At 44.4% G+C, this 13998-nt stretch overlaps 1 protein-coding gene across 23 annotated transcripts in view; it reads left to right on the forward strand.

Annotated features, from left to right (window-relative positions):
• The window catches only part of SLMAP (sarcolemma associated protein), an 82423-nt gene that overhangs the window by 60272 nt on the left and 8153 nt on the right, over positions 1 to 13998 (forward strand). For 12 of the 23 annotated variants that reach the window (XM_065845926.2, XM_065845935.2, XM_071812909.1 and 9 more), the window contains 2 exons: positions 112 to 246; positions 4563 to 6498. In XM_065845926.2, coding sequence (XP_065701998.1) covers positions 112 to 246; positions 4563 to 4652 — 225 coding nt within the window. In that variant the 3' untranslated portion in view covers positions 4653 to 6498. Of the gene's footprint in view, positions 1 to 111; positions 247 to 3451; positions 3542 to 4562; positions 6499 to 13998 lie in introns of those variants that run through there. The other 11 variants (XM_065845928.2, XM_065845936.2, XM_065845939.2 and 8 more) reach the window with 2 other exon arrangements.

Below are 13998 nucleotides of genomic sequence, written 5' to 3' on the forward strand. Positions count from 1 at the left end.
CAAGCAAATCTAAACTGAGATTTTTCTACCCTGCTTATATGGAAAGAGGGTGTGCTGATCCAGGGTGAGTTACTGGAAGCAAATGGCGCCCAGACCGCTCTCTCTTTGCAGTACGAACGGACGCAGACGGTGCTCTCGGAGCTGAAGGCCAAGTACGAGCTGGCTGAGCAGCAGAACCAGTCGCTCTCCGAAGAGCTCAAGCAATGCAAAGAAAACCTGAAGCTGCTACAAGAAAAAGGAAACAACGTAAGTCTGTACAAAATATGTGGGGAAGTCCGGTTGTGACACGGGCAGTGCTGTTGATTGAGGGAATACGAAAGTGTCGAATAGAAAAGGACGGACTTTAAAAATAAATAAATAAATAAAACCCAGCTTGGAATCATATCATGTGCAAAATTCCATTCTGGTACTACCTGTGCACATTTGCAGGTCATTCCACTTGCAATTATGCATGCAAGTTAAATTTACAGTTGTGTATGGCCTTACATATCTGCTCTCTTGGGAACCATCTGGCTTAAATAGCAGTGAACCAGAACTTACAAAATCATCTTAATTTCAGAGAATGATACCTGAGTAAAAGCTGAGAAAGCCGTATCCAAATGAGTTAAGCATTCTTTTTCAAGATGCTTTTATTTTATTAGTGTTTATCACAACAAATGTTCCCTCCTTGCTCCTGCTCCCACTTCTTAGCAGTGGTTATCCCTGATCGGCTCGCGCTTTAAACAGCGCAGTTGAACTGTCCTTTCTAGTATTGAAAATATTCTTTTCTTTCGCAATTAATTCGAGAGATGACATCATTAGAATGGATTTTTAAAGCAAGGGGCAACTTCTTTTTATACTGAGACTTCTGAAATCCCCAGATGTGAAGGGTGCAGGGGTGGTCACAGCCTTGTTTTGGATCCTTTACCGCCCTGGGGTGGCCCAAGTTTGTGTGAATACTCTTGCCACAGCTGACTACTGAATGTAAACCCCTCTCATAGTAGAGCTGTCAGACATAAAGAATTCAAAGCCCTTTTCACTTTTTTCAGCCATATTTTCAGGAATATGATGTTACAATTCTCTTGGAACCTGCTTCATGCTTAGAATTCTTCGGCAATGCTCAGATAATATCGAGTTGCTAAAGTAGGCAGAGGTCAAAAACAGCCAGAAAAACCCCATTCTAATAGAACAGATCCCAGAGAGCAAGTAATTGTGAATGTGAGATTTTCCTGCTCTGTTAAAAACATTAACCTTGGGATTACAAAGATCAGTGGAGAAAGGGTGGTAATAGAGGGACGAAATACTGTGAAGGGAATTGGAGCACGTGCTGAAAGCAGCAAAGCTTGCAAGGTAAGGGAGACTTTAGGAAGAATTTGAGGTGGGTGTGTAAGTGGAATTCGGAAGCCCAGCAGTGGCCAGGTGTGCGTTGTGAGCCGTGGAACCTGGAGGTCAGGGGTGGTGAGGAGCATCCAACCGTGTAGGGCCTTGCAGGACAAGCTACTCGCAGTCAGTAACGCAAAACATATCTATCCTTTGGGTTATTTGAAGCGTCATGGATACTGGGCTGAGTTCCAAGGTCAGATTTGTCAAGTACCAGTGTCCCCTGATGCTGGAATCATTATCTGCTACGTCATTTCCAAGGACACTGTCCCACCAAAAGTGACTTCCCGCTGGGGGGTTTGTTCTTTTTTGTGGCCCGTCTGTATCCGGGTTTGCATATCTTCATACTCTAATACAAGATGCTCATTTTTGGTGAAGCACTTTGTTAAATGCTCCTCGACACTAAGGAGATGTGTTATCTATGGATAAGTGTGTGAGGGGGGAAATTTAATCGTTTAAAGACAATTTCATTTAATGTGGTGGATATTTATCATCTGTTTCATTTGCCAAGATGCCACAGCCATGAATGTGTATAACTTTAAAATAATTATAATAATAATAATAATAAAGTATAAAAAAAGATCCATAGGATTGTTTGGTGAACTAACAAATGCTACAAAAGACAAAGCTTCCGCACTCCACTGGGATATCATTTAAACATTACGTGTTTTACTTAAGTTTTACTTTAAAAACGTTGCAGTGTTGTGTTCCAAAACGCTTGGCAGTGTGGTTTACTCCCTGCGCTTGCATGCTTACAGTCACTGATGATTTCCTGATGCGCTTTATGTGACAGATTTATCAACGTGAATGGTTTGGGAACATGAGCTGCTCTGGCTGACTGAAACCTCTGGTGCTTTTTTGAACACTGCTGGATCATTTCTACCAATGTGCTTTCTGGGGGAAGGTGGCACTTTGATTTGTGGCACCAATGACACAAAAATCAGCCTGCATGAAAATGACTTTCATCGTTACAATGAATTTTTTCTATTAAATATTTGCCTTGATTAAAACAAATTTGAATTGAGTGGCAGACCAGAACACCTTCTAAGATTCCTGTGTTTTGAACCATATCGAAGGTTCTATGATTGACTTCTACAAATTCATAACAGGATGAGATTTTACTTATGAGTCACAGTGTTTTAGAAAGTCTTCAAACATGAATTTATAGCTTATTTATTTGACCAAACAAAATCAAGGCGGCTTCAGCACAAAAATAAGGTCTTAAAACATTTAGCATGGTTTGAATTTAACCTCTGTGTGTCTTTGTGTGTGCACGAATTTACCAGCGAGGGTACAGAGAAAGCAGGTGTCTCCCAGGCCAGCCTAAAAAGAATTTAGGTCCAGTTTTGCTTTTAATTTATCGTAATAAGGATAAAGGCTGCCTGTCCAGGATGTGGAGTAGTTTATAGTTCGCTGAGAAGATCTGGAGGTGGTTCTAAGGAGGCCATAAGCTGAAGGAGCGCTGCGATCTCACCAGCGAGCTGCTTGGGCAGCTGCAGCGTTCCACGGCATCTCTATGGAAATGTGCTTCCCTGCTCCCCGGTAACGTGGTGCGGGTTGTGCAGTCACGTTATGGTCTCCCAGAGGTGTCTGGAGCACCGTGGCCGTAGTTGTAATTGATCCTCCAATGGAGGATAAAGGTGGTTTTTTCCTGGAGGCTGGTGATGGAAAACGGGAAAGGCTGAGCAGCGAGGAATGGAGGAGCTGGAAAACTCAATACCTGATGGGACTCTTTCTGCCTTAAGAAATCCGGATGGGATTTCCTGTCACTTAGAAAAACTAAAACCACCTATAAGTCAGATACAGGCAAATCAGTTTGAAGATTTGTATTGGTTTAAAGTGCTAAATTCCAAGTTGTGACAAGAGGTTTCTTAGAACATTTTCTGCTTACTCCCCTTTAATGTTAAACATTGGAGTAGAACGGTGTACTAACTGTGTATACCAGCTTAGATAATGCTGTATTGTGTTAGATGTCTTTAATACATTTCAATTAAAACAAAACTCACTGACTTATTTCCCCCCCTCTCTAAATCACCTTGACCTGATTCATTTATAGCACAAAGTGATTTTTAATATCCCTTCCCTTCTTCAGCCTTCCATATTACAACCCGTCCCAGCCGTATTCATCGGCCTAATCCTGGCTTTCCTGTATTGGTGTTACGGCCCATTGTGGTAGCGACAGGTACAAGCACTCCGTTCAGTCGATGTCTGTTTGTCCCTCTCACCTGTGTGTGCCATTTCTGTATAAAGTCGTGCATGGTGAAATGCTCACAGGTATTTCTTCCACCTGAAGCAAACCCTTCATTTAATACGCCATTCTCGACACTGGCGGGCTGAGCGATCAACTAATCATTAACATCTGTGTGATTCTTTTAATTCTAACAACGAATTTCGTTCTAACCGGCTCTGAATGTGCCTCTCCTACAATAACGTGGTCTCAGTTTGTCTTTAGCGAATGGGCTTGGCTGCCTTTTGCACTTGCTGCCGTGCTAGGGCCTGCGAGAAAACCGCATTGCTTCATTAACCGTGCAAAATGAAGAGTTTGCCTCTAAGTAATAATAAAAATCAACAAGCTTTGGTTCCTACTTATGAACTAAGAAATTCCTCTCTGGCTCCAAACACTTTAATTTTTCTCACTATTGCTATGAAGATGGGGGAAAAAGATAAAAAAATAAAGACAAGATGAGAAATAGGTGGTTGGTTTGTATCCTGAACTCTCAGCTTGCATTTTCTCTAACGTCTCAGTGTGTCCTCCTCTCAAAATGCTGTTGTTGTCATGGGATGTTGTGACAGTCCGTTAGAAATGATGTTGTGAGCACCTGCTCTGAACTGGCTGCGTAGATGTGGATGTAAAGGTTCCAAGCGGAGTTCCCGCGGCCAGCGCCGTCGGCCGTGTTGGGGGCAGACCTGGCAGGACCAACGCATTAAACACCTCCTCCCGTATTTAAGAGCGGATTTCTTTGAGGTGCGCTGGAGCTGGAGGTGCAGAACTGCCCCACGTTCTGCTGCTCCTCAGTCACGGAGAGTCCTGGAGTTCCCCGTGCGGTCCGCAGGGATGCTCTAAGCCAGGCCTAACTGCAGCCGGGCTCAGGGGTGACGCTTTAGTGGTGCCGATCACTCAGGCCTTTCAGGAGCCACGGGGTAAACTGATTAGCATGAATTAGAACAAATATGATATTGATTTCTTTTTTCTCTCCACACAGAGACAATGGCCTTGGATGCCTGTGATGGCAGCTCTGGTTGCTGTGACAGCCGTGGTGCTGTACCCAGGCCTAACCAGAGCTTCTCCATGAGAACTGTTGTTGAATCCATACACCGTCCTCCCTTTAGAAGCTGGCAACATTCATATACTGAGGGAAAACAGATTAATTCTCTTCCTTTTTACCTCTTAATACAGCACAGCTCTGCGTGAGAACAGCAGTAGGGTCATTTGCTTTAAACTGTATAAAATGTATCTGTCTATAAAGAGGGAATAAAATTGTGATTCATCATACTGTGAGCAATATTTTTGCTTACAATTTCATGCAAGTTTTAAATTAGTGTGTTGGGATTCTGAATACTCTAATGGTGGCCTAAAGTAGGCTTCTTGGTACCAAATTATTTATAATGGCTAGGGTTGTGGACATTTGCTTTAGAATCTGATTGCCAGATGTCAAAGGAAGATGACATGAATGATGTGGACACCCAAGCCAAGTCACCTTGCAGATGCTCGGCAAACAGATGCAGTGCGCTCAGTGCCTTTCAGTACGAGATTATATTTTGTAAAGAAACCCCTCGTAAGCCGTTTTACTGCTGTTAGTCACTGAGCTGTTGGGAACAAGGCTTAACAAACTTCTCTTTACCACGCCTTTGCAAGGAAGCGTGTTTTTTCTTTGACGATGGTTGCTACGTTAATGATTTTTGGGAATAAACGCAATTCATGTCCAGCCTTAAAGAGACACTGATGGCGAAGAGCAGCCTGGAGCGTGTGGTGTGCGAGTGGAAGCGTGTGTGTTCCGAGTGGACCCAGCTGTTCCTGGGAGCAAGTTCTTGGTCATTCGACGGACATAGTGCAGTGGTTCAGCTTATGTTAACTTTAGTTTGAATGTAATTTATTAAATTTCATATATTTAAAGAGGTGCATTCTTTGAAAGTCTGAATGCTTTCTCACATATCACATGTATCGATTTATTTTTTCAGTCGTTTGATACTTCCCGACTGGAGCTGGAGAAGCTCTTTGGATAAGCTTTTGTTGGCGTAACTTTATTAAGATAACTGCTACAGTACGGCTGTGATTAGCTGAAAAAACACCTAAGATACATAAAATACTACAAAATTGGAATCATTTACCTGAGGAAGTATCGTCAGGTGAAGATGGTTTTAATTTGGTAGTAGAATTTGTGCATCCTCATCACACGGCTGTAAGTATGATGCAGTGGTCCCCATTACAAAGTTTCTTTTCCATATCTAAGTACTATGACTATTGCTATTTGCCGACTTTTGGTGGGAATCACTGTGGTTAGTGCTCAATTAAATGTAGACTGTAGTTGTCTTGTTCAACTCCACAGTTCTGTCCGAAAAGTTTATTAAAGACTTAAATAATATGCTGAAGAATGATAAAGTAAAATGGCTCTTGTAAAGCTTCTCTTCAAACTAGGGAGTCATCTCAGCAACTCAATTGACTTCAAAGAATGTTATGGCAATCGACAGATAGCTTGAATATTTAAATAGAAATTTAGCATATAATTTACTTTGTGAGGTTTTAAGGGTCATTGTCCTTTAATTAAAGGTTCTGTCTTGAGTTACATGGGATTCGCTAATGGGAGGATTGTTAGTTATGGAAAAAATAGTCCACAGGTGACTTGTAGAAAATAAATCTTGTCATTTAGTTCATTCATTTCATCCTTTTCAGTTGCAGGAAGCCACCCAACCACAGAACACTCGTATGCCAGTGGTACTTAGTACCTCTTGTATATAGGTTATTGCAAATATTGTTCTGAAATGCTTAACTTCAGAATTACATTTTTTAAAGTAAATAATTGTTTTAAATCTATTTTGTAAAGATATAAAGATACAATAGAATTTCTGGAGTACAGATTAAACTATTTGCACTAACACACGTGATGTGCATGATTTAATAAAATAACTTTACTCTCCCTATGCATGTTTGAGTTGAATGTCATTTGAAAACAAAAGACTGACGCTAAGTTCCCTTTGCGCTAGATCCTGCCACAGTTACTAGGCACGACGTCTGCAGCATGTCCAGTAATAGCAAAAGAATGATTATATCTATTTTTTTTTTACCTTGTATTCCACATTTTGCACTGGTTTCGTATTTTTTTTTGTCAAGCTGATCTCTCTCCTGGGGTTTTTCAGAAAGAAAGGGGGGAGGAGAGAGCGAGGAAAGGCCGGGGAGCATCATTGCTGTGGAGGTGGGAATGGGAGAGACGGGCTGAGATTGGAGGAGCGGTGGCTGCAGGGAGCGGTGGCAAAGCCCCTCCCAGGGATGGGATCCCGATGCTGCCGCCTCTTCTCCAGCATCTCGTGCTCCGTCTGTCCCTCTTTGAGCTGCTGTTTGTCCTCCCCTCCGGCAGCACGTAGAGGGGGTGTGAGGAGGTGGAGTGGAGCCTGGGGACCGAGGTCCCTCCTGGTCCCAGCGAAGGTGCCACCAGAGTTCCCTGGGACCGACCTCGGGGTGTCCGCGCTGCCCTTAGGTCCCGTGTGCCGAGCAGCGGGTTTGTTCTTGCATTAAAGACAAATGTCGTGTTTTCCGAAATCTTTAGAGCCTCAGAGAGCTGGAATTAGAGACCCGACAAGGCTGTATTAAAGGAGAAAGATTTCCGATGTATTTCTGTGCATGTGTGCGTATTTATACTGTATACACAGGTGCATAGTACACGTTGCATGGGGGTTTGTGCTTCCACGTGGACTTGTGGTTCCCTAATACGTTGCCTTTCCCGGGAGTTCTTGACATTTGCATGTTCGAAATGGTCAAGAATGAGCTGAAATGCACAGTTCGCTCTGGTTGGGAGGAGGACTGGGTCAGGTAACGGGGAAGCTGCGGTTCTTCAGTACTTGGGAACGAAAGCAGCAAGTGGAGTTATTTTGCAGGCACTCTGTGCACAAACCGCTCGGATTTTTGTTGTGTTTCTTTATAGGAAACATGTTTTTTACATTCATATTTAGGTTCTTGTAAGGCTTGATTGGCTGAGTCTTGGAGCTACCGTAACGAGCAGCTTTTCCCAAGCTTGTAAGATGCTCTAATTGTAAAGTAAGTGCTCTGAGCCTGCACTGAAGTTTGAGGTTTTAAAAAGGTTCCTCATACTAGAAAAATGAGAGTTGTTTTTATCAGTTCCTAGTTCAATTCGGAAGATTTAATACAATAAAATATCCGAACGCTTCTTCAGTTTTGTTTCGGTGTCACAACTGAGGCACCTTTTTTAAATTTTGAAGGAGTTCTGCCTATGCGGGGATGACAACAGCAGGCCTTTTATTTAAAGATATAAATATACAATACAGAAAAAATACAGGGTAGTTTTCCTGTTCCTTGCAGCTGAATTAAATGCATTCTTCCAGAGTCTTAGCCTTGTCCTTCTTGCAGAATCTCTGGGGATTTTTGGTGCTAAATGGAGAACTGAGAGTCTGCACAACATATTGCAAGGTTTTCAGGTGAAACAGTGTTAGTGAAACTTCACATCAGATGCCTGATGGCTGGAACAAAGGTAATCATCCGTGCACGTATTCCTAAGCCATTTTTCCTTTTCTAATCGAGTCTTCTGAAGTACCTTACCTGTTCACATTTTCTGTGTGCTCTACATAAGACTTTGAATGTCTCCTGCCTTAATCTGTAGGGTTTTACCACTTGCGAGAATCATTCCTTCAGCTGGAATCTCCTCGGGGACAAATCCCCTGCTGAGATTGGTCCCGCCAGCAGCATCTGAGGCTTTCACACCACCAGGGACCTTTATTCCCTCTGGTTTTTCATCCACCATCAGCATTTCATGAGCAACCGTCTCAAGATTTCGAGTCTCCATTGCCATAGCGGTTGGTCAGATGAAAGAATTAAAAGCCATATTGTGTGCCGCTGTGTCTCAGGCAGATAAGAGAGCTCTGGATCTGCAGGGCGATCGCTTCCAGCACTGATCTCCTCATCCTGGTCCCTCTGCGTGCCTGGGGACACACAAATCCACCCTTTCTCCCCTGTTGGGGAACTGGGCTGTACTTTGGGTCTTCCTGGGGTTTTATAATAGTTTGTCCCAACTTGTTCAAATGAGTGAGCAAAGCTTTGCCCACAGAGCCACATCCTGCTTTAAAAACCATGGGTGCTACCGGGATTTGGCCAAAGGCTCCCGGAAGTCAGAGGTAAATTAGCAACTGGAACAAAAGTTTCAGGGTCAAGGGCCATTGGAGGCTCAAATGTCCATGAGTTGGTGGGGGGAGCTCATATCCGATTGCTGTTCTGGGCATTGCCGTCATGAAACTTCACAGATTTCAACATCAGAAGCATAATGGCAAGAAGTTAAGCATGTATTCTAGAAAGAAAGAATTCTTTAAGAACTTCAGGAAAGGAATCAGTCCCCTCTCTAGGTAAGTTACTTGAGCAACTACTGTGCTCTCAAAAAAGCCCCAAAGCCAAGCCTGTGTTTGAGTGTCTCACTTTGGCTCCCAACCATTGGATTTCAATGTATCTCTCTTGGAGGATGTTCTGCTACTGCAAACGTCCTGATCCAGGTTGGACACCGTGATCCAAATACCTTCCGATCTTGCTTTATGTTAATGGATGGAATTATTTCTTTTTCTTCATCCCTTCTTCAACTATTTCTAATTTCCAGAATGTTTTTTGAAGAGTAGATGCCAGAACAGAACGTGTCCTTACCATTAAGAGCTTACTAACATCCTATAAACAGATGATAAGCTTTATATCCTGCTCTGCTATTCTTAGTTGGCCATTAACCAGAACTCTTTTGGGGTGTCGCCAGAACCAGATCCCTGCAGGACAGCAGGGCAAACATCCCTAGAATGATTCCTTCACTGAGCTTTTGCCATCCGTCAGCTGGTCTTTACTCTGGATTATTAATTACAGTGATAGTGCAGTGATCACTTTTATTGGAATGCTTGATGATTTACAGAAGTCTTGGTTTAATAGCACCTATACTTAATCACATTTTTTAAAACGTACAAAAGTGACATTTTGTTGTTATGAATTACTCTGCATTCTGGAGTTGTGTACTGATTATTTCCCATGGATTACTCGGGTTTGCTTGGATCTGCAGGTGAAGCAGAACCAGCCCCTTGCCCAGGATGGCACATTTACCCTCTCAGCCCCATCACGTTGTTCCCTGTTGCTGCCGCTTCCCTCCATGAGGCTTTTCTAATTCTAATCCTAAGTTGTTCACGTGCCTATGTTTGAGTTTTCCAGTCTCCCCGTTGTGCTCGGGGTTGTTCCCAGGCTGGCAATGTGTTAACCATCAGTCGTAAGGCGCTGCGGGGTGTGCATGTGTGGACGTGGCTGTGCTGAGGCTGCGCTTGCATGTGCTCAGATCGATGCCCGTTATTGGTAATTAGCGACCGTGAGGATGGAGGTGTAATTGGGACTCTTAGCTATGGCAATGGAGGTGTCAGAATGGAGATGTAATTCTTCTATTGCATCAGGTGATACACTGAGAATGCAGATGTGCTTCCAAACACGTAATCTCATTGGATCTGATGGTGAACAAATCCGAAGCTTGGGTTAAAGTAATTTCTTTTTATCTGATCATAGGTTACTGATTAAGTGATCAATTCATTCTGTTCTATTGGAATAAAATGTATCCAAAAGCTAGCCCGTATCTGTTAGCACACTTCATTTTTGAGGGAACACCACACAAGCCCTAGGAGCGGTAAAGTGCCACCTTCAGAGTGGAATGCATTTACTACTTTAATCTTTTCGTGCCAGGTCATTGATGAAGTTTATATTCTATTTATATTCCTTGTAAGGAGTTCTTACTCTGGAAAAGCCTTTTATTGGGTATGTCATCAGTTTGGATGTGACAAAACTACTTGTCTTGAATAATACAGTGGCTCTTATTTAAAACTGTTCCAGATATGCAATATGTCTTTTGAGATGAATAAATGGTAAAAAATATGAGAATAAATTTGCAACACAACGGAAAGCTGGTTTGCATTGTACATAGTCTTTCATTCAGCCTCACTCCAAACCTCAGCACTCCGCAATAACCTGCTGCACTCTGGTTTATTGCATAGGAGACAAGTTACTAGTTAATGAATGATAACTTATTTTAAAATTGGAATGTATTTACGTGTTTACTTTGTATGAATGGGGGTTCACAGGGATATGATGTTTCCCCCCCCACGGGATGAGGGGAACCGGGGGGCAGAGGGCCCGGTGCAGCGGGTGTGCAGAACCTGCATTGGTGCTAAGGCTGCGGGTTCTTTAGGGACCGGACACCCTCGGGTGTCACTCACTGATCACCCTTTAGAAAAACCAACAGTCCTACCGTCTCCAGCCTGCGCTGTCAATCGGATGCGGTTCTGGAGCTCCGCGGTAGTGCTGACTCAGCAGAAGGATGTTTGCGGAGTCACTGACGTGGTTCTTAGCAGGTTTGAACAGCTGGAGGAAGGGACGTCTCCTCCCTGCTCGCCGTGCGCTTTGGGTGCAGCCCAGGGTGCGGTTTAACTGAGCGTGGTTCCTCTCCAGGCGAGCTAAGTCCTGGTCTAAGAGCCTCGGTAACCTGTCTCCCATTTCTTTTTAAGAAGTTAAGTCAGAGTTAACGTGCAAACATTCTACCAGATCCATCAGCTGTTTGAGGAGTTGGGAGAAAAAGGGGGGGAAAAAAGCCTAAAAAAAATATATGTTAAATATGTTGATCTGCTGCTCTTCATGGGATGGTGCTGGCAGCTCCTGACAGGTACCGGTGGCCTCATCTGGAACTCCTGTCTCCCGGATACCAGCACAGAGCGCGGTCCTGAGACCACGGAGACAGACACCGAGTCGGTTCATTTCTGAGTAACGCTGTGCCTGGAAACTGCTGATGAGGTTTGCTCATTTCCAAAGACTGAGTATTACAGGCTCGTTAGGGTTGATGTTAAAGGTGGGCTTTTTCTATTGTTTGTAGAGTAGTCACAGAACTCGACTCCAATCCACCTGTAGCTGGGCATTGTAATAGGCATTTATTGCTCAGTTTTTTCCACGTTGTAATTATCATAATGGCCTGTAAGTGTAAATGTGACCTGCAGCAGCTTCATGGTGATTCTTGAGCTGTGCTCCCAGGCTGGGCTGGCCGGGTGCTGGTGCCTCCGTGCTCCACACCGCAGCAACACTTCATCCTTCCTCTCAATTGTAGTTCTTCTTTAGTCCCCAGTACTTCCAAATTGAAAGGGCTCTCATCCCTGTGTTTAAACAGCAAATTTTAAGTTGCTGCCATGGTGCACCTGTAGGGCAGTATCTTGTTTATACACTCCTTAAGTAAGTTCCAACCAATAACAAATTATTAACAGTCTTATTATTACTTGATGTGAAAAACTGCTGGTGCAGCGAGCAAGGGTTCCTCAGCACATCCCTGCCCCTGCGGAGGAGGAGACTTAGTAGAAAAATAGCAAAAAAAGTCTCTAGTGACTTTACATGGTGTTTCTGATTCCAAATTGAGAAAGAGAGGTGAGAGCCTGGCCCAGGTTGGGCAGAGAGGTGGTGGATGAACCATCCCTGGAGACATCCCAGGCCAGGCTGGACGGGGCTCTGAGCAACCTGAGCTGGTGAAGATGTCCCTGTCATGGCAGGGGGGGCACTGGGGGAGCTGGGAAGGTCCCTTCAACACAAACTGTTCTGTGATTCCTCAGTAATAAAGAAACAAACACTGGAACAGTTCCAGCAGAAGCAGTAAGTCCTTCTGGGCTGTTTCTTTGGTGGGAACTGAATTGCTTTGGCAGATGTGTAGGATGTTGCATCTGCTTGGAATGTGGTCCTGCTGGGCATCTCTGCCGCTGGCTGCCCTGGGGCAAGGAAATGCACCGCGGAGCCTTTGATGTAACGTGTATCGTGTATCGAGACGGAAAACGAGACCACTGTTCTGGCAGAGATCTTTCTCAGAGGCACCTCGGTTCTGCTCAGATCCACAAGGACTCACGTAACGGTGTTCATTTGGTTCATTTAATGTCGATGGTTTCCAGTTATCATGAAGTGTGTGTCACTGGGGAGTTTTAAAACATGGTAAGTTTTCTATTCTAAAATAAAGAACAATAATTGGGAGTTTAGTCATATTCTGCGTTGTCTTTTTGATTTCTTGGACTTTTAGTAGGGCTTTATCTATATCCTTCTGGCTCAGATACTTCATCAGAAAGCTGCTGTGTTATTCTTTAGATTTTGAGCACATATTGGAGGTCTACAGTTTATGTTGGTTGTGGAGACACTGTGAAATTATAAAGCTAGAGCTTTAATATGGAGGTTGCTTCCTGCAGCCTCCGAAGAGCAAGCTTGGAAAGCAGCGTCTGTGTCCCGGTGAGGATTGATTACCACAGGTGTCCAGTGCTGCAGGTGCGAGCAGCCGCCTCCCGCTGGGGAGGAGGAAGAGGATGGTGACGCAGGGCAGAGTCACGTCCTGTTAACACTGCTCAGGAGCACCGAGGTTCACCCGTCCTGGTTCTGACTGGTGAAACTGAGAAGAGCTAAAAAGGAAACCCTTGGAATGTGAGGAAGGGAACGGCCGTGTTTCCGAGATCTGCGGCTCTCCTGCCCTTGTGCTTTACCTGTCCACTTATTCTTGAATCAAGTGGCTGTGGCAGGAACAAGTTGGTGTAGCAGAGCAATGTGTAAAACTCGAGTTGTCTCTCCAACCTTAGTGGGATGAGGCTTTGTGCTTCTCAATGCAGTTTTAATGCAATAGGTTCAGGTAAAGCTATTTCAAGCTTTTAAAATGCAGTGGTTTGGAAGGGTGAAGCTGGAGTTCGGATGTGTGGGATCTCTGCTTGCAAAAGGGAGTTTGAAACCTTCCCCAGATACACTGGCTGCCTCCCAATAACTTTTAAAATGGCATTGAAGCTGGAAAGGATGTTTTTTTCCTTTTGCTCGTGTTGCATTGCTTATTGCAGACAAAACTGAAGTTCCTTTAAACAAGGAGCTTCTGCTGACAGCTTGAGATGTCAAAGCACAAATTCAAGTACATTTCATCACACATTTCATGATGGAAAATACTTCCCCTTCAGCCTTCTGCAGGAGTCGGTGCTGGTAGTTGCTGTTTCTGTTTTTCCTCACGTACGTCAGGCTGCTTTTTGCCGAAATAAGTTGCCATATTCAGTAGGTAGGGGCCCTTGTACCCGTAGCTGCGTGGGCCCAGCAGCCCTGCGCTCCTGTGCTGCACGTGTGAGTGTTTTGGGTCCATGGACAATAAGCTGTGGCCTGGCCCCCGTCACTGACGGGTGGCAGGAGCTGCCAGGAGGAAGCTCCAGGTGCCTCGAGAGGAAGGAAATGAGGAGAAAACAGCGCGTTTTGGGGAAAGTTCCCACACAAGGCCAAGGAGAGGTGAGGGGGTGTGAGGAAGGGAAGGGCAAAGTGAGCGGGTCTGGGGGCGTTCCTGGGTTTTAATGCAGGGGAGTTTGTTCCGTAGGCTTCGAGACAGCGTCCGCGTGTCCTCGGTCCCTGTCGGCTGCCTCCCCAGCCTGTGCCGC

The sequence above is a fragment of the Patagioenas fasciata genome, chromosome 10 (genome assembly GCF_037038585.1).
Source record: "Patagioenas fasciata isolate bPatFas1 chromosome 10, bPatFas1.hap1, whole genome shotgun sequence".
Taxonomy (NCBI): domain Eukaryota; kingdom Metazoa; phylum Chordata; class Aves; order Columbiformes; family Columbidae; genus Patagioenas; species Patagioenas fasciata.